Here is a 21,456-nt window from a genome sequence, read left to right on the forward strand (position 1 = left end):
ACTCTGTCTAGCATGTAACTCTTAAGACGAGGAATCATTTCTTTTTTATTGTAGCCCAAGAACTTATCACATAGTAACACTGAATAATCATTTCTTCAAAGAAGAAAGAGGAGAAATGAGGAAAGAATGGATTCAATTGGAGAGATTACAAATGAGTTGTTATCTTCAAAGTTTTTATTATATTGAAGAGGTTGGTGAGAGAGAGGTTAAATACAAAGAAGAGTTTGTTTATCACAGAAATAGAATTCAACAGAACACAGTAGTTAGAACTAGTAACTGCTACTGCTGCTAAGTTGCTTCAGTCGTGTCCGACTCTGCGTGACCCCATAGACAGCAGCCCACCAGGCTCCCTCGTCCCTGGGACTCGCCAAGCAAGAACACTGGAGTGGGTTACCATTTCCTTCTCCAATGCACCAAAGTGAAAAGTGAAAGTGAAGTCGCTCAGTCGTGTCCGACCCTCAGCGACCCCATGGACTGCAGCCTACCAGGCTCCTCTGTCCATGGGATTTTCCAGGCAAGAGTACTGGAGTGGGGTGCCATTGCCTTCTCCAAGAACTAGTAACAGGGCTGTAGAAAATGTACATAAAGCAGGACTTACTAAATTATGTGCCATATGGCATATTTGTGTGCCATACACGAGTTACCAGAGAAACCATACTGGAATTGGGATGCTGATATTCAAACCTATTTCTATCAGACTCTAAAATAATCATGTCCTTCCTAGTAAACTCTGTTGCCTCAAAAATGAAATCATTTTGGCTACTGATGTCATTAGTGTTATTAGGCTTTCATTTTAGATATTTTCATGAGGGAATCCAAAGTTGTACATTATAATTTTATAATTATTTTTATGTAATATTCTTAGAGATCCTTTTAGTAATGTACTTCTTGTTTGATGTTATTAAATGTAGTGCATATAATGAATGTTTATGCTATACTTTTGAAATTATTTCTAGAACCAATATGTATATTTGTGATAAGAAAAGATTTATTTTATAATAAGTATTTATAACATTCTACGTCAGTTTTACACCATTATAATGTTCTGCTTCTATAGTCCATAGCTGAAAAACTTAATTCTTTAAATAAATAAACAACTCTAAGGCTCATCTTTATTGACTGTAGTCATTTCAAAACTTACATGTTTTGAACTTAAAATTGATGAATTAGTATTTTAGTTACAAAAGCTTCTAAATGACAGTTTACTGTATGTAGAGATCTCTTTTTTCCCCAGAAAGTTGAGGATTCTTTTTTTCCCCCTTAACATTTAAGGTCAGCAAAGGAGGCTGAAGAGAAAATTAAAAAGGCAATAGAAAAAGGAGAAACTCTTCCTGCAGAGGCCAGATTTGATTCCAACTGTATTACACCAGGTAAATTCACTGAGAGAAAAATTCTAGGAAATTTAAAATGTAAATTTAGTTTTCTTTTGTAACCTCTATTTTGTGTGTGTGTCCTTAGAATTCCATTTGTTGTATTTTCCCAGTTATGTCGCTTCATAAGATGGTTTGGTCACCTTGGTTATAAATGCCCCTATGAAGACCCACTGTAGGAATTTACAGATGCTGATAAAAGCAGCTGTGGACAGGATTCTCCCACATGCACAAAATTCCTGACCTAGACCGAACTTACAAGATCAGTCCTACTACTCTTGACATTTATTTGTATGAAAACTGACTCAGTGAGGTTGTGACTCACCCAGGTTCATATAGCCAGCTTGTTTTATTCTGGATAAGAAAGCCATTTTTCCTATCTAGAATGCTTACTGTTCTGCTCCTCAGAGGTGGTTAAGACTTCTGTGACTTTAAGAATTAATTATCAGTATTACAAGTTTAATTTTAAACGCAACAGCATAGTCTGCACTTCCTAGAGTCTAACATCATTATAACCCTTCACATTGAAGAAAAGTCTTAAAATTGTATCTTCTCATTAATTCTTTACTGTGGTAGTTTTTGCTTTCATTAAGTGCCCTAATGACAGTGCTCAGTTTAACAAGCAGTTGTATCATTATATGGTTTAAGACTATGTTGCCTTGACTGTTGATCATCTAGGCTTTTCCTAAAACATAATCATTGTATACTCTGTTTCCAGATTAATAGTAATTTTTTTGAGTTAAAAGTAGTAATAATAACAGTTGTTGTGGTTATTGGCAATCTTATTGAGGCTGCATGTCTTACAAAAAGAAAACAAAAACTTTTTAGAATCCAGCAGAGAAGATTTAAGTTTGTTAGAGAGTTGAAACTCTGCCCTTGTGTGAAAATATTTGAAGTATACTCCCAAGGAAGTAGTAAAATTCTTTGACTTTCTGTATCTGACATTAACTTCATTTAGGGCTGACTAGTGAAATTGGAAATAGCTGTGATCTTTGCTCGGGAAAGCTGCAACATGATTTGCTTTTCAAGATAAGCCAGAGAGCTTTCAACCTCCACACCCATATCCAGTTTCATGCTATTACTGATAACTCTGTTTTTATTTCCTACTCAGATTAAATTTCTAAAATCCTTTTATTTAAAGGGACTGAATTCATGGCCAGGTTACACGAACATCTGAAGTACTTTGTAAATATGAAAATTTCTACAGACAAATCGTGGCAAGGAGTTACCATCTACTTCTCAGGCCATGAGGTTATTATCTTTTCTTATTTAAATAGTTTTTTAGCTGAATCTTGAGAAATGTAGCATATTACTACATTTTTTTTTAACATTATATCTAGACTCCTGGAGAAGGAGAGCATAAAATCATGGAGTTTATCAGATCCGAGAAGGCAAAGCCAGATCATGATCCAAACACCAGGCACTGTCTTTATGGCTTAGATGCTGACTTGGTAGGTAAAATGCTTATTGTTATTGTAGTCTTAATGCCTCATGCGAAGAGTTGACTCATTAGAAAAGACTCTGATGCTGGGAGGGATTGGGGGCAGGAGGAAAAGGGGACGACAGAGGATGAGATGACTGGATGGCATCACCGACTCGATGGACGTGAGTTTGAGTGAACTCCAGGAGTTGGTGATGGACAGGGAGGCCTGCTGCTGCTGCTGCTGCTGGCGTGCTGAATTCATGGGTTCGCAAAGAGTCAGACACGACTGAGCGTGAGAGTTCATCAGGACTGAACTGAACTGATGCCATTATGATAAATACCTATTTAGGAAACTTAGTCTTAATATTAGCAGATTTCTAGTTGTGGAAAGAAATATTGCTGCTGCTAAGTTGCTTCAGTCGTGTCCGACTCTGTGCGAGCCCATAGATGGCAGCTCACCAGGCTGGGATTCTCCAGGCAAGAACACTGGAGTGGGTTGCCATTTCCTTTTCCAACGCATGAAAGTGAAAAGTTAAAGGGAAGTCGCTCAGTCGTGTCCGACTGTTAGCGACCCCATGGACTGCAGCCTACCAGGCTCCTCCGTCCATGGGATTTTCCAGGCAAGAGGACTGGAGTGGGGTGTCATTGCCTTCTCCGAAAGAAATATTAGAGACATGATAATAATTGCTACTTCTGCTGTTACCAAAGTTCAAAACATTTGGAAAAGGTGTTCTTTTGCCATTGTTTATGATCAACAGGTGCATATAGTTAGTGTTCACACCTGACTGACCCTAGTGCTGTGAATTCTCTGCTGAGTTCTGGGTAGAGGACCCTTTTTATCCTCATGCTTAATACGGGATTTTTAATACCACCTGATCTGATAACTCCGTAACCAAAGTTTGCTAGACTTTGTTGTTGTTGTTGTTGTTGTTGTTGCTGCACAGAGTCTCCATTGCTGCACGCGGGCTTTCTCTAGTTGCAGTGAGTGGGGGCTATTTTTCATTGCATTGTGCAGGGTTCTCTTTGCAGTGGCTTCTCATTTTAGAGCATGGGCTTAGTAGTTGTGGCTCAAGGGCTCAGTTGCTCCACAGCAGTGTGAGAACTTCCTGGACTAGGGATTGAGCTCATGTCCCCTGCATTGGCAGGTGGATTCTTAACCATTGGACCACCAAGGGAAGTCCCTGCTAGACGTTTTTTAACTTTTTATTACAGAAATTTGCAAGTATAAACAAAAATAGAAGAGCGAGCGTAATGAACATCTTTGTGTCCTTCCTCCTTCGATTACTTTCAGCTCCTTTTCCTAATCATCTGTATCCTTCCTCCTCCTCCTCTGGATTCTTGAAGTATATGACATTATATTATTTAATCTATAAATCATGATTGAGAATATTAAAAATAATAAAATAGCTCCAGTGTCATTATCCCATATAAAACAACATTAATAAATCACTTTAATATATATGAAAACCATTCAGTATTTTCATTTCCCTGATTGATTCATAAATGTTTTATTTTGTGTGAATCGGGATTAAATTAAACTCTGCATTGCAGTTTGTTGATATGTCTCACTAAACTATTTGACTTACTTTGGGGATTAGAATACTATGTGAGAATATTAACTGAAAAGATCCTTTCCCAGTTTTTTTCCCAAGTTTTCACATACTAAAGGTATCCTGAACTCCAGAAGAATCCTGTATTCTTCTGATGTGGAAATGCTATTGCCTCTAATTCCTTCCCATTCCCGCATGGCAAGCAGAAAGAAATAAAAACCAAGAGAGATTATTATTATAGGGATGCAGTGGTGTGGTTGTAAAGGTTATGTGAGTCTAAGGTGAACATTGTTTTCTTAGGAAAGTACACACAATTTACCGCATTCATCACCTATAAATGGATCATATTTTGAAGTTTATATATTTAACTTGCTAATTATTTTCCTTAAATAAGCATGTTCTTCTTTATATAGAAATGTTGATTGCTTTTGTGAACCTGATGCTATAAAAAATGAGAGAATAAAAACATTTCATAATCATTTTTCAACAGATTATGCTTGGATTAACAAGTCATGAGGCACATTTCTCTCTTTTAAGAGAAGAAGTTCGATTTGGTGGCAAAAAGACTCAAAGGTAAATCATACTGCCTATATATTGGAAGGTAGACTAGAAATTAAATTAGAAATAGTAATCCCTTAACAGGCATATGATGATCTGTAAATATTTTCTCCCATTCTGTGGGCTGCCTTTTCACTCTGTTGATAGTGTCATTTGATGTACAAAGTTTTTAAATTTGATGAGTTCCAGTCTGTATTTTTCTTTTGTTGCCTATACATTTTAGTGTTGTTCAGTCATTCAGTCATGTTCAACTCTTTGCAACTCCATGGACTGCAGCATGCCAGCCTTCCCTGTCCTTCACTGTCTCCCAGAGTTGGCTCAAATTCATGGCCATTGAGTCATGTACACTTTTTAGTGTAGTATCCAAGAAATCATTGCTGAATCCAATGTCATAAAGCTTTTTCCCATTTTAGTCTAAGGGTTTTATAAGTTTTAACTCTTACATTTAAGTCTTTGATCCATCTCAAGTTAATTTCAGTCTTTCAGCATTGATTATGCTATTAGCTGTGTGGATTTTTCATAAATTCCCTTAATCATTCTAAGGAAATTCCTTTCTATTTCTACTTTGCTGAGTATTTTTATCATGAAAGGGTGTTGAATTTTGACATAGGCTTTTTCTGTTGAATGAGTATGTGGGTTTTTTCCTTTGTTTATTAATATGGTATATTACATTGATTTATCTTGAACCACTTTTGCATTCCTGTGGAAAATGCCATATGTTCATGGTGGATAAGTGCTTTTAATATGCTCTTAAAAACTTATATTCTTACTTGTAATTAATCTTGGAATATAAGCCAACAGCCAGGAATATAGACCCCTGGACCAAGCCAGGGAAAGGTAAGAGGAGAAAGTAATAGTGCTGCACCACTGAAGCTTTAACCTATACTGCAGTAGATATAAAAGTATGTATACTCACTAGTCTATATGCCTTTTGCTGGTGGCCAGCCTTAAGTGGGCCAGAACAGATCCCATTGGTTTCTTACATTTGTTATTTATTATTTAGACTTTCTGAATTCTGTGAGTCCTTCCACAGAAAGCATGCTGTAAACCAATTATTTTGAACTTTATATCTATTATAATTGTTACTGTTTTTATCTTAACATTACCCTGCAGCTTACATATAAATTACATGCCTTAATGTCAAGAATTAATTATACTGCAGTGATAAATTTTATTTCAAGCTGCACTATTAAACTTGAACCTTAAAAATATAATTAATTCTGTGTTGATCATCTTGACTAATTACAGGGTATGCGCACCAGAAGAAACCACATTTCACCTCCTACACTTGTCTTTAATGAGAGAGTATATTGACTATGAGTTTTCAGCATTAAAAGTAAGTATTAATATAAATAGATCAGAGGTGAATATGCAGAAATTTCCAAAGGATTTGACTCTTTTCTTCATATTGCTATAGGACAAGATCACATTTAAATATGATATTGAAAGGATAATAGATGATTGGATTTTGATGGGATTTCTTGTTGGCAATGATTTTATCCCTCATCTACCTCATTTACATATTAATCATGATGCACTGCCTCTTCTTTATGGAACATATATTACCATCCTGCCAGAACTTGGGGGTAAGAAAAGTTTAATATTCATTTGAGGCTACTTTAATTTAAAACTCAACTAACCCTGGAAATGTCACTCAGTTTATTAGATTATTGCTTGCAGAGCTAAAGTAGAAAAAGAATTTGGAGTTTCTTGTAGTAGAAGGCACCAAGTTCTAAAGTTGCAATTTTCAATGGTTCACAAACAGAGAAATGACACAAGTTAAGCAATCTCATTTATTCATAGATACCTAACTAATCTCTACCTTTAATGGCTTACAAAAGCCTGCAGAGGTTGTTGGTTTCACTTAGCTCTTTTCATATTTAACTGTAGAAATTCAGTTTCTGAATGGATAAGCATCAGAGTATTTACTATCAGGGAGAGACTTTTAAGTTACAGTGGGAAACTGACAGGTAGTGACGATGCTGAATAAAGCAGACAGCCGAATTCCCTGGCGGTCCAGTGGTTAGGACTCCACACTTACACTGTCAAAGGCACAGGTTCAGTCTCTGGCTAGGCAACTAGAATCTTGCAAACCATACAGTGAATCAATCAGTCAGTCAATCGAATAGCAGGATATTGGTCTTTTTCTTCTTAAGTTAGTATATCAAATAAATGACCTCAATTCTAGAACTTACTTAATTTAATTAACTGTCACCCCAGTGTTTGGAAATTTAGGAGGATTATTATTATGTAAACCTGGAACTTTTTCTGTTTTGCTTCAATTCTTACATATTGTGTATTATAGTAACATCAAGTTTGTAGGGTCACTTAGATGGTCCAACACTGAGTGTTTTTTCTTGATTAGTAGAATGTCAAAACTCAACGTTTTGTAAAAAAGAATTTTATAAAATTGTTTTTTAAAAATGTCAGCATGTAGTGCAAATTCAGATTTTGTTCCTTTTAGGTTATATTAATGAAAGTGGGCATCTCAACTTACCTCGATTTGAAAAATACCTTGTGAAACTATCGGATGTAAGTAACTATAAGTTTTTGTTTTTCTGTCCCAGGGTAGCTACAAATGGTCAGTAACCAATTACATAATACCAGAAGAACAAATTTTTATAGTTCTACTCCAATTATTTTGTATAAATAATTCCGTCTAAATTATTTTTATTTCTACTTGCTTTTTAGTTTTAGTTTTCAGAGTAGTAGATGATGTCCCTATGTGCATCAAAAGTAATATCCTCTGATTTCCTATGCCCTAGAAGCAGTCATTGTTAAAAGTTTGTTTTATTTTCTTCTAGACATACTTAAGTTATTTTAAAATAAATTTAAATGTTTCTGTATAGTTTGATCGAGAACACTTCAGTGAAGTTTTTGTGGACCTAAAGTGGTTTGAAAGCAAAGTTGGTAACAAGTACCTCAATGAAGCAGCAGGTGTTGCCGCGGAAGAAGCCAAGAGCTACAAGGAAAAGAAAAAATCAAAGGTGTCCGTTTTTTTAGGTGTCCTTTCATTTTTTTACCTGTAAAGGTAAAACTGATATTCCTTGTTTCTCATTTTCTTTCTTATGATTTTGGGGTTCCTCATTTTGGTTTCATTTCCTCTTTTCCTTTATGTACATTTTAAAAATTGTTTGATTTCTTTTTCTCTATTAGATACTGTCATTTAAATCTGATCTTTGAAAAGCAGTTTATTTTTGCCATTGAAAAGCATTGCTTTTTCTTTGCTCTTCCATTCTATTAATAAGTGTAGAGACATTTCTAAGAACCCAGAAAATTAGTTATCTCTTTAAAAATGTGAATATTTATAGCATTTAATGTTATAAGATCATTTATTTTTCTCTAGAAATAATTTATATATAAAATCATATATACAATACAGTGTCACAATATATGGTAAATGTTAGGTGCTCAATAAATGAATAATAGAGCCAATTAGAATATGCTAGTACCCTGTAAAAGAGAAGGCAATGGCACCCCACTCCAGTACTCTTGCCTGGAAAATCCCATGGACGGAGAAGCCTGGTGGGCTACAGTCCATGGGGTCGCTAAGAGTCGGACACGACTGAGCGACTTCACTTTCACGCATTGGAGAAGGAAATGGCAACCCACTCCAGTGTTCTTGCCTGGAGAATCCCAGGGACAGGGGAGCCTGGTGGGCTGCCGACTATGGGGTCGCACAGAGTCGGACACGACTGAAGCGACTTAGCAGCAGCAGCAGTAGCAGTACCCTGTAAAACACCTTTTGTAAGTCATAAAGAATGTCTTATGTGTGTTAGCTTGGAAAATAAACCTCTTCTGGAATTTTCCTCAGTCAATCTATAGTTATTGGATTCTGGTGAAATTGATGAGCTTCCTGCACTCTCTTTGCTGAACTGCTTCTGTTTAGGTTCAAGCCTAATATCTCTTGCTCCAGAAAGGGCAGCTATCCTGATTTTGTTTAGTGTAGTCTTTCTAACTGCTTAACTTTTCCTCTGTGGAACTTAGCAGCAGTCTGTATTCTACTCTGTTTTTTATCTTAATAAAACAGGCTCTGCAACTTTTGGGGGACGTGTAATCACAAAATTAAATATTAGTAATCCTTGGCTCCACCCACCTCAGCTCATTCCTTAAACTTCACAAGTCATCTGGGGGTATGTAGTTAACTTTAGAGACACAGGTAAAAAAAGGAAGCTGGAGAAACAGCCCAGGCAAGAAAAGTGGCAGAGGCCCTAGTTTGGAAGAACTAGTGAAAGTCACTGGCAGTTGGTAGGCAATCAGAAAATAGAGAAGAGAAAGGATGAAATCAACAAGAATGGAAAAATAGATGGCAGGATATGAAGGATGTGATGAAATGGAAGAACTTTAGAAAAGCAGATGAGTTGCATGGAAGAAAATAGAAGTGGAGGGTAGAGGTATAAGAATTATGGGAACCAGAGATATAAAAAATAGGTAATAGTTGTAATTATTGGACTCCATTATAAACAGATTGTTTCTTGTTAACAGTAGCCCGGAATTTGACATATAAAAATGTTGAAGTTGAAAGGATTTGATATTGATTGTGTACTTTTCTCTAAGTAAATGAAATGTTTTTGAAAATTTTTTTTTCTTAGAAAACATATGTAATTAAATATATTTCTTTTTTGTATTGGTGAGCATTGTTAATACTTATCATTGAGGGGCCTAAATGTTAAGTTGTAATAATAAAGATTTATAGCTTCAGGAAACAAGTGATATAAAACCAAAAACATTTACACAGCATTTGAGGATTATTTTTAAAATAAAATTTTACAGTATGTCACTTAAAGATAATTCAGCTATCTTTAATATTTTATAAATCTTTCTGTTAAATGTCTCATCTTGAAGTATATCTTGCTTTTATATTGATTTATAATTTTTAATAGGGCCAGGAAAATTCCATATGTTGGGCTGCTTTAGACAAAAATGGAGAAGAAGTGGTAACTTCTAAGGGTGAGTACAAACTGTATTTTAATATATGTTATTTTTTTTGACAGAATAGTTATTATATTCCATTATTAGGACTAATTCAGTAATATTGGATGAAACAGATTTCTGTGATAGTTTATAAACATCTACTTTGACATATTTATCAAAGCATTAAATAGAAAAATGGAATATTCATAATTGTCAGTCACTGTCTGTTTATCTTTTTTCCAGACAATGTAGAAGAAGAGATGGAAGATGATGACCTATTTGAAACCGAGTTTAGGCAATATAAAAGAACATATTACATGACAAAGATGGGAGTTGACGTAGTTTCTGAGTATGTTATTGCCATTGCTTTTACTTTAAAGTAGGAAAAAGTAGACTTTGCAGTTCTATAGAAAACAGCATAATTTTGATGATTATGGTAATGGGAAGAAAGGATTTTTTGTTTCACAAATTATTGTAGACCTTTCAACTACTGTGGTTTTGGAGAAGATAATATTCATTGGCATGTATTATGCAGTATACCCTTGAACAACATGGGCTTGATCTGCATAGGTCCATTCACATGTGGATTGTTTTTACTGAAGACTTAATACAGTACTACATGTTTCCCATTTGGTTGAATCCATAGATGTGGAACTGCAGATACAGAGAGCTAACTAAAGTTATGAGTGGATTTTCTCCTGCAAGAGGGTTGGCATCTCTAACTTCTGCGTTGTTCAAGTCTCAACTGTATGCCTATGATAAAAATGGCCAGATAGAAAATGGTTAGTGTTTTTCTTCATTTCTTCTGAAGCTCACATCACACTTATCTCAAAGGCTACCTGGCTCAGCCTCAGGTTAAGAACTAGTATAAAAGTTCCCTAACAACTTGACCTCTAGAATGGTGGCTCACATTTCTGAACTACAGCCCTCTAAAGTTCAGCCACTCAGTTGTGTCCAACTCTTTGCAACCCCATGGACTGCAGGACACCAGGCTTCCCTGTCCATCACCAACTCCCAGAGCTTGCTCAAACTCATGTCCATTGAATCAGTGATGCCATCCAACCATCTCAAACTCTTGTCGTCCCCTTCTTCTTGTGCCTTCAGTCTTTACCAGCATCAGGGTCTTTTCCAGTGAGTCAGCTCTTTGCATCAGATGGCCACAGTATTGGAGCTTCAGCTTCTGCATCGGTCCTTCCAGTGAATATTCAGGACTGATTTCCTTTAGGATTGACTGGTTTGATCTCCTTGCAGTCCAAGGGACTCTCAAGAGTCTTCTCCAACACCACAGTTAGAAAGCATCAGTTCTTTGGCGCTCAGCCATCTTCATGGTCCAAATCTCACATCCATACATGACTACTGGAAAGCCATAGCTTTGACTGTATGAACTTTTATTGGCAAAGTGATGTCTCTGCTTTCTAGGTTTGTCTAGGTTTGCATAGCTTTTCTTCCAAGGAGCAAGCATCTTTTAATTTCATATCTACAGTCACTGTCTGCAGTGATCTTGAAGCCCGAGAAGATAAAATCTGTCACTGCTTCCATTTTTTCCCCTTATTTGCCTTGAAGTAATGGGACCGGATGCCATGATCTTAGTTTTTTGAATGTTGAGTTTTAAGCCAGCGCTTTACTCTCCTCTTTCATCTCCTCAGAAGGCTCTTTAGTTCCTCTTCGCTCTCTGCCATAGGGTGGTGTCATCTGCATATTTGAGGCTGCTGATATTTCTCCTGGCCATCTTGATTCCAGCTTGTGATTCATCCAGCCTGGCATTTCACATGATGTACTCTGCATGTAAGATAAATAAGCAGGATGACAATATACAGCCTTATCATACTCCTTTCCCAATTTTGAACCAGTCCGTTGTTCCATGTCCAGTTCTAATTGTTGATTCTTGACCTGCATACAGGTTTCTCAGGAAACAGGTAAGGTGGTCTGGTACTCCCATCTCTTTAAGAATTTTCCACAGCTTGTTGTGATCCACACAATCAAAGACTTTCACATAGTCAATGAAGCAGAAGTAGATGTTTTCCTGGAATTCCTTTGTTTTCTCCATGATCCAACAAATGTTGACAATTTGACCTCTGGTTCCCCTGCATCTTTGAAACCCAACTTGTACATCTAGATGTTCTTGGTTCATGTATACTAAAGCCTCGCTTCAAGAATTTTGAGCATAACCTTGCTAGCATGTGAAATGAGCACAATTATCTGGTCATTAGAGCATTCTTTGGCATTGCTCTTCCTTGGGATTGGAATGAAAACTGACATTTTCCAATCCTGTGGCCACTGCTGAGTTTTCCTAATTTGTTGACATGCTGAGTGCAGTACTTTCACAGCATCGTCTTTGAGGATTTGAAATAGCTCAGCTGGAATTCCATCACCTCCACTAGCATTGTTTGTAGTAGTGCTTCTTAAGGCCCACTTGACTTCACACTGCAGGATGGCTGCCTCTAGTTGAGTGACTACACAAACATGGTTATCAGGGTTATTAAGACCTTTTCTGTGTAGTTCCTCTGTGTATTCTTGCCATCTCTTAATCTCTTCTACTTCTATTAGGACCTTACCATTTCTGTTCTGTATCTTCCCCGTCTTTGCATAAAATGTTCCCTTGGTATCTCCAGTTTTCTTGAATATATGTCATCCTTCCCATTCTGTTGTTTTCCTCTATTTCTATGCATTGTTCATTTACTTATCTCTACTTGCTGTTCTCTGGAACTCTGCATTCAGTTGGGTATGTCTTCCATTCTCTCTCGCCTTTGGCTTTTCTTCTTTCCTCAGTTATTTGTAAAGCCTCCTCAACCAACCACTTTGCCTTTTTACATTTCTTTTTCTTTGGGATGCTTTCATTCACTGCCTCCTGTACAGTGTTATAAACCTCTGTCCATAGTTCTTCAGGCACTCTATCAGATGTAATCCCTTGAATCTATTTGTCACCTCCACCATATACTCATAAGGGATTTGATTTAGGTCGTACCTGAATGGCCCAGTAGTTTTCCCTACTTTCTTCAGTTTAAGCCTGAGTTTTGCAGTCAGGAGCTCATGATCTGAGCCACAGTCAGCTCCAGGTTTTGTTTTTGCTTACTGTGTATAAAGCTGCTCTATCTTTGGCTGCAAAGAACATTATCAATCTGATCTCGATATTGACCATCTGGTCTAGTGCCAGGTACTATGCTAAACATTTAAAAAATAACTCATTTATAATTTAAAAATATAAACATATATAAATATATGTACATAATGTGAAAATGTTAAGTTGTTGTAATTCTCACAACAGTTTTTTAAGATAAGTAGAATTATTATTATTTTAAAATAGAGGAAGTTAAGGAATAGAGAGATTTAAGTGATTTGCTCTATGTGACATACATAGGTAATGAGTGGCAAAGCCAGAATATAAGTAACAGGCAATCTGGCTCCGAAGCCCGTCCTTAACCATCAGATGAGGCTGTTTTTCTGTCAGTGAGATAAAAGTTTCATAAAATTCTTTGTACCCTTATTATATGTACTATACTTAGATATTTTCTGTACTATTATTTTTACTTTTAAAAAAATGAAATACTGAGAATCTTTCCTAGAGACTGCCCAAGGAAAGACCCAAGATTTCCATGTTGCTCCATTTACTCAGACTGTTTTCTAGTCTAGACATAGCCTTTGTGTAAGGCCTGTATTCACACTTATCTCTGGTAGCTAGAGATAAAGAAATTGTAGTACAATTCATCAGGTCATGTGAAGTTTTGGCAGATATCATTAGCAAGTAGGACTTTTGAGACTTAGAAATAAAATATTTATAATAGTTATGCACTTAATTCTTTATTCCTTAGTTCTTATATTTGCTTGATTATGTTATAGAGAAGTATAGTAGCTGCAATTAAATGCTTGATTTGCTAGGGGACTACTCTTCTGTTTTATTTCCTTTTCTTTTTATATATTAAAATATGAGGTTATGAAAATGAGATACAGTTTGTTTGCCTAGCAAATAAGCAAATCTTTTTAAGTTGTTATATTCAGTGTTGGTCCGGGAGTGGTGGTAGATTTCTTCCTTTAATTACTGATGGAAATATAAGTAGGCAAAATTATTTTGGAGGGCTTTGCTGGTGGCTCAGTGGTAAAGAATCCACCTGCCAATGCATGGGACGCGAGTCTAATCCCTGATCTGGGGAGTTCCCACATGCTGCAGAGCAACTAAGTCCTTGCACCACAGCTCTTGGGCCTGTCCTCTAGAGCCCAGTTGCCACAACTACTGAGCCATTCTCTGTAGGAAGAGAAGCCAGTGCGATAAGAAGCCCACACACTGCATCTAGAGAAAAGCCTGCACAGCAGTGTAGATCCAGCACAGCCAAAAATAAATAGAAATTATTTTTTTTAAATATTTTTGAAAGTATGTATCTAAAAGCCTTTGACCCAATAATTCTAATTATTAATCTATCATAAAAATATAGACTAGACACAGATGATCTTTATACACAAGGAAGTTACTACAAAATTTTTTTAAATAGTAAAAAGTTAGAAACAATGTATGTGTCCAGTGAGAAGGTTCATCATAATTGTCTCCACTTCCTCCTCATTACAGTCACTATCTCTGCCATCTCTAGTGCTTCTGGAATAATAGAACTGTTAAACTGGTAGTTATGAAAAGTTCATAAAAATTTAGAAAGATACTTTCAGTATATTATTAAATACAAATTTTAAAAGAGGATACAAATTCATATACACAGTATACTCTCATTAATATTTAAAAAGGAAAAACTTGGGGATAAAAAGACTGAAAAAAAAAAAACCAAAATGTCATAGTGATTGCTATAAGGTAATAAAAATGCTTTTCATCATTATCTAAATTTTCAATAATGAAACATTTCTTTTATAATAAGAGTCATTCATTTTAAAAAATATAACTTTCAGAAATATGTAATCTACAATTTCACTTAGAAGTATCCACCTGAGGGCTTCCCTGTTGGCTCAGATGGTAAATCTCTACCTGAATTTTGGTAACAAACACTAACAAGTTTTATAGCCACTTTGGGGTTTACCTAGGGTCCTCTTTTTTTAATTAATTTTATTTTTGTTTGCTCTGAGTCTTTGTTGCTGCTCCCGAGCTTTCTCTAGTTGCAGCAAGCGGGGGCTACTCTTTGTCGCAGTACACAGGCTTCTCTTGTGGAGCACAGGCTTTCCGGCTTGCAGGCTTCTGCAATTGTGGCTTACAGGCTTAGTTGCTCTCCAGCCTGTGGGATCTTCCAAGTTCAGTTCAGTTCAGTCGCTCAGTTGTGTCCGACTCTTTGTGACCCCATGAACTGCAGTACACCAGGCTTCCCTGTCCATCACCAACTCCTGGAGCCTACCCAAACTCATGTCCATTGAGTCGGTGATGCCATCCAGCCATTTCATCCTCTGTCGTCCCCTTCTCCTCCTGCCCTCAATCTTTCCCAGCATCAGGGTCTTTTCCAATGAGTTAGCTCTTCGCATCAGGTGGCCAAAGTATTGGAGTTTCAGCTTCAACATCAGTCCTTCCAATGAACACCCAGGACTGATTTCCTTTAGGATGGACTGGTTAGATCTTCTTGCAGTCCAAGGGACTCTCAAGAGTCTTCTCCAACACCACAGTTCAAAAGCATCAATTCTTCAGTGCTCAGCTTTCTTTATAGTCCAACTCTCACAACCATACATGACCACTGGAAAAACCATAGCCTTGATCTTCCCAGACCAGGTATCAATCTCTTGTGCCCTTAGTTGGCAGGCAGACTCCCAGCCACTGTACCACCAGGGAAGTCCCCAGGGTGCTCTTTTTTTGCTGTGTGTGTGTGTGATTATTTTACCTTAAATATTAGTTTTTTTGAGAAAATGACATAAAAGGGAATATTGTTCAGTGGATATAACACTTTTCAAAATATGTTCTAGCTGCTATAACCAGATTTTAAGATCTTCCTGATTTCCTTCTGTGATTCACTCAGGCATCCTCCCAAATAAGATTTCCATCTTTGTCTTCTATCACACTCTGAATATGTAAGAAAGTGGTAGTGCCATTGTTTAGAAAGCTTCATTAAACCCTCAAACTTGATACCAAAGATATAGTACATTGACTGAATAAGTATGTACAGCAGGTTTAAGTATTCTGATAGTTGGTTTAGGAAAACTATAAGGCAAATTTTTAATGTGGCATGATAGAATTTTTTTTAATAATACTTTAGAGTTTTTTCTGATTGCAGTTTTTGGCTTATTCATTGATTAAATCATGTGAGACAGAATGTGATATTAGGAGATACCATGTTTTAAACACAATGGCCTGTCTTCAGAAAATAATGTTATAATGAAAATATTCTTTTCTATTTTCAGTGACTTTCTGGCTGATCAAGCTGCATGTTATGTTCAGGCAATACAGTGGATTTTGCACTATTACTATCATGGAGTTCAGTCCTGGAGCTGGTGAGGGAATAAAAACAAAAATAAAGTTTTATATTTTATAATGGCTCATTCTACTATAAGCTCATTTGATAATCTCTTCTTTTTACTTTTATTTGTGATATTAATAGTATTTTTTAAAAAATACATACAGCCAAGTTTAAGTGAAAAGAATCTTTTTTAGTATTGTAATATTTTTAAAAGATCCTTTTATAACAAAGATACTCCTAGCTGTAGTAGATGGCCCATAATAAAAAGCTCTCTGTTAATCTAAGGATTTAAAATTTTCTATCATAATGAATGAAGTGTCACAAAGTCTTGACAATTACTGGGTCTGAGTGATGGTTAAGTGGGATTGTTTATTCTTCTCTACATCTTTATGTGTTTGAAAATTTTTTCTGTTAGGAGTAATGAAGAATGGATTATATGAATGTTAAACTGGGAAGGGTAATGAAGAAAGGAGAAAAGAATTTACTTCTCCTGGAATAGTAATAATTCTCTATTTATCTCATGTTTTTTATTCCAGCAAGTTCCATCTACATTTCCAAACCATCCACTGAAATAGAAAACAAGTAAAAAATAGATACAGGGAAAAATAGACACTTTTAAGTGATGAGATTGCTTGTTTTGTTTGTTTTCAGAGCACCTTGTAGGCTCTGTGTTAAAGCACCAGCAGCAAAACATACCAGTGCACAATAATGTGGCATTAATTATTAATAGAATCTCACTTACTAATAGCCTTTTAAAAAATATCTGCAATAACTAACAAGATTCTCAGGGCATCTCTAAAGAACACTGTAGTGACAAAATAATCCCTGATTTGCCATTTTTTAAGAAGGTGAGTGTAAGTTATACCTATTCTATTACCAGGCATTGAGGCCAAGCACTTGTAAAGCATGTGCTCATATAGGCCTCAGAGCTGTTTAAAGTAAATATTGTTTTCTGCTTTTGACAGATGAGGCTCAGAGAGGTTAAATAGCCTTTCCAGTATCACACACCAATATTCAAGTACACGCCTATCTGATTTCCGAAGTCTATACATTTTCCATTGTTCCACATGCCATTCTGCCTCCTAAACTTTCCCATTCTTTTGAAGTATGCCATAATTGTGGAATATAAAAATATTTTGTTGGCTTTTATTTTGGTATTTTTAGTCAGACATTAAGAACATTGAAATTTTTTTAATTTTTAAAAAAATTTTGAAATTTCTAAAAATATTTCTTCATGTTAAATATGGGAAGATTTTAAAAACAAATAGTGTGCGTGATTGACAAATGGTTTAATCCTTATCACAAACACAATATATATATATACATACTAATTCAAAGTTGATGATTCTTAGAGCTGACTAGTAACAACCATATGAGCTCAGACTTCCCTGTGTCTTCATGAGAGAAGCTCAGGCCCACATGAAGTAACTGAATGTCTTCTGACTGCCTCATTAGTTCATTCTGAGGATCTATTGTTTGGAAGATTCACACTCAATACTTCTGAAACTGGAGTCATTGTATTATTTATATAAATAATAAATTATATTTTAAATGTGTTATTAATATATATACCCTTCAATTACATACATCTAAGTTTTTGAAATATAAACCACTTTAAAAATTAAGGAAATAAAATACTTGTTGTCACCAAATAATCTACATTTTCCAACATTGCTGATCTCTTCTATTCATGTGGCATAATTGTGAGTGATTTTTTCTTTAGAATTATTGCTGTGTGTGGACACGACTGAACATAACGCACAGAGGCACAGCTGTTAGAATAGAATATTGAGAAGTATATACTAACTATTGATCTGTTTCATAAAGTTTGTCAATTGTTTAAAGCTCAGTTTTGTCTTACAGGTTTTATCCGTACCATTATGCACCTTTCCTGTCTGATATCCGCAACATCAGTACACTCAAAATCCATTTTGAACTGGGAAAACCTTTTAAGCCATTTGAACAGCTTCTTGCTGTACTTCCAGCAGCTAGCAAAAATTTACTTCCTGCATGCTACCAGGTGGGTTTTAGAATTAAATATATTTGTGTTCTTTTTAATATTTAGGAGTTCCTCCTCCAAACCTAGAAATATCATACCAAATTTCTTTAATAGCTAAATATATTTATTTTCAGTTTCAAATATAGTATTCTTTAAACAAGTCCCTTGAAAAGTAATTCCTTGATTTAAAATTAACTTGTTTTAAAAATGCAAACACATTTCATAAACCATTCAAAGCATAGCTTCTTTGTTTTCAGTATCTTTAAGCGCATCTCCAGTTTGTCTCTGCACTGATGAAAGTAAATAGAGCTTGGCAAAATCTAAAGCCATCTGCTCTGTCCAGATATTACAGATTTTGTTTCTGTTCTCTTTTACCCTCTACCTAATAGAATATGGATGATTCTAATAAGTTGTTTATCTCAACAAAATGCTACTTCCATTTATATTTGGATTTTAAGAATTTCATTTATCAAATTATGGAATAAAAAACTTCTCTCTGATTAACATACTTCATATACCAGGAGAAAGCTGTTTCAGGGGTGATTGGGTCACCAAAATTACACTAAGCCTACTAAACTGATTTTGAGGGTAAACTTCAGTTTAGTTCTTCTAGAGCATCAGTCGATTCTTCTAATTCTGTGGTCTGTGCCAGGAATTGAAATAGACACACATAAATGTATAGATATCACATACCTTCACTGCTTGAACAGTATCCAGCTTCCTTCTAAATCTTTCTGAAACTTAACTTCATGGGCCTTCATGGGCCTTGATCCTGGCCCATGGCCTTCCTTCCTTTAGTTTCTTTGATGCTTTTTTTCCTACCTTCAATACATTAAGAATTGATACTCAACCACTCTGGATTAATATAGCCATGCAGGTTTTTGTAGCCACATAAGTTTTGATTCTTCTGTACCCATGACAACTGATTATTTTATTTTGAATATTACCCTGAGAAATATGCTTTTATTTCTTTAAAATTTTTTATGTCATGATCTTCTATATTCATTTCCTAGAGGATATCTTTAGGTTTATCTACTTCTGTTATAAAATCTCTAACTAAAAACATGTCTTATTGGGCTTTCTATCTTTGCTGTTGGTGGTAAAGAGATTCTTGTATTTTAGGATTTTTTTTTTCTTTTTAAATTATCTTAGATGACAGTTATATAACTTAATAAAATCAGTTGATTATGTTCAGTTCAGTCGCTCAGTCGTGTCTGACTCTTTGATTATGACATGAAAATAAATTGTCTAAGATTAAAAATGGAGTGTGTGAAATGAACTGAAATCTGAATGGAAAAACAGAATTTAGATGAGCCTTGTAGAGTGAAAAGACTATAGAAGACAGAAATAATAAAATTCAGAGTAAGGATAGTTTGGCTATATAATTAGCTTAGTGGAATGAGAAAGTGATGAGTGGCAGTGAAATTAAAAGTCTCATATTTGAAAATCAAAATATAATAAGTATACTGTAACATACCTAAGATGTGAAAATTTACTTTTGCTTTGCTTAGAAATTTTAAATTGTAATAGGTAAATATTATAAATATATTAACAAAAAGTTACATTGATATTAGTTCTTACATTTCTATTATACTGTTTTATGTTTTCACAGCATTTGATGACCAGTGACGATTCGCCAATTATAGAATATTATCCACCTGATTTTAAAACTGACCTAAATGGGAAACAACAGGAATGGGAAGCTGTGGTACTAATACCTTTTATTGATGAGGTCAGTGCATGAAATGGTTATATATACACTTGTATTTTAATTAGAGATTACTTCACATAAATGAATGAGCAATGGATTTTAATCACCATTTGTGTTAATGAGTTTTAACTACTCTCATCTTTGTTCTGTGCATCAAAACTTCTGTGTATGCTAATTATAAGGAAGCTGGCATTGCTTTACTAATATTAGACCAAGTAGGCTTCAGAACAGAGAGTATTACCAAAGATCAAAGACTTAAATAACACTATAAACCTACTTAACCTCATTAATATTTGTAGTACAGTATAGTACTACAGTGTAGTACAGTAGTAGTAGTAGTACAGTAGTACAGTAGTAGTACAGTGTAGTACAACTAAGGAATACAGTAGTAGTAGTACAGTAGTAGTACAGTGTAGTACAACTAAGGAATACACATTTTTAAGTGAAAGACTGTTCACCAAGATTATTTGGTAAGGCATAAAAATGTCTGAATAAATTTAAAAGGGTGAAATCATAATGTGAATGTTCTCTGACCACATAGAATTAAGTTAAAAATCAGCAACAGATCTCCGAAAATTTATAAAAATTTTGAAATTAAATAACACACTTCTAAATAATCTATATATTAAAGAAATTTAAAGGAATATTTGAAATGTTTTATCTGAATGATAATGAGAACACATATCATAATCTGTGTGATAAAATTAAAGCAAGACCTAAAAGAGAAACTTAAGGCTCTAGGTGCTTATACTAAACAAGAAAATATTTTGAAGTAAATTAAACTTCCTACCATAAGAAGCTAGAAAAACAAGAGCAATTTAAATCTAAACTAAGCAGAATGAAGAGAACAAAAAGACAGGAGCAGAAATCCATGGAAAAGGAACAAACAATAGAGAAAAATCAATGAAACCAAAAGTTGATCCTCTTGAAAGATTAATGAAATTGATAAATCCTAGGAAGACAGATCAAAAAAGGCTTAAAAAAACTAGAGCACCAGGGGAGAACACATAAATTTAGAGTGAAAGAGAGGTGTCCTATAAATCCTATAGTTATTTTTAAAATTGATAAGGCATATTGTAAGCAATTTTATGCCAACAAATTTAACAGCCTAAATGAAATGAACACAGGTCCTTAAACATGATTCAGAAAAACTGACAGGAAAAAAAACATAAAAATCTAAGTAATCCTATATCTTTTAAAGACATTTTAGTTCATAATTTAAAATCGTCTCAGAGAAAAATTCTAGGCTCAGATGTCTTGATTTGTGAATTCTAGTAAGCATTCATGAAAGAAATAATACAAATTTTATACAAACTTTGAGAACATAGAAGAGGAATAATCACTTCCCAATATATTATATTAAGCCAGCATAATAGTCAATGATACTATAAGAAAAGAAAATTACTTGATAATATTCCTCCTAAAGTAGATGGAAAACTTTTAACACAGTCAAGCCAGATGGGATCAATAATATAGAAGGATAATACTCATAACCAAATGAGATTTATTTTAGAAATATAAAATTGGTTTTCAATGTGATTTACCATGTTTGAGTATTCA

General features: G+C 35.0%; 1 protein-coding gene across 5 annotated transcripts in view; it reads left to right on the forward strand.

Moving 5' to 3' along the window:
* The window catches only part of XRN1 (5'-3' exoribonuclease 1), a 113,033-nt gene that overhangs the window by 13,594 nt on the left and 77,983 nt on the right, over window positions 1-21,456 (forward strand). For 3 of the 5 annotated variants that reach the window (XM_061419614.1, XM_061419637.1, XM_061419625.1), the window contains exons 3-15: window positions 1,273-1,370; window positions 2,512-2,621; window positions 2,711-2,821; window positions 4,834-4,916; window positions 6,150-6,237; window positions 6,319-6,487; window positions 7,366-7,433; window positions 7,751-7,888; window positions 9,785-9,851; window positions 10,059-10,164; window positions 16,131-16,220; window positions 18,050-18,206; window positions 19,798-19,917. In XM_061419614.1, the coding sequence (XP_061275598.1) occupies window positions 1,273-1,370; window positions 2,512-2,621; window positions 2,711-2,821; window positions 4,834-4,916; window positions 6,150-6,237; window positions 6,319-6,487; window positions 7,366-7,433; window positions 7,751-7,888; window positions 9,785-9,851; window positions 10,059-10,164; window positions 16,131-16,220; window positions 18,050-18,206; window positions 19,798-19,917 (1,405 nt within the window). Of the gene's footprint in view, window positions 1-1,272; window positions 1,371-2,511; window positions 2,622-2,710; window positions 2,822-4,833; window positions 4,917-6,149; window positions 6,238-6,318; window positions 6,488-7,365; window positions 7,434-7,750; window positions 7,889-9,784; window positions 9,852-10,058; window positions 10,598-16,130; window positions 16,221-18,049; window positions 18,207-19,797; window positions 19,918-21,456 lie in introns of those variants that run through there. The other 2 variants (XR_009736918.1, XM_061419647.1) reach the window with 2 other exon arrangements.

This window comes from Bos javanicus, chromosome 1 (genome assembly GCF_032452875.1).
Source record: "Bos javanicus breed banteng chromosome 1, ARS-OSU_banteng_1.0, whole genome shotgun sequence".
Taxonomy (NCBI): Eukaryota; Metazoa; Chordata; class Mammalia; order Artiodactyla; family Bovidae; genus Bos; species Bos javanicus.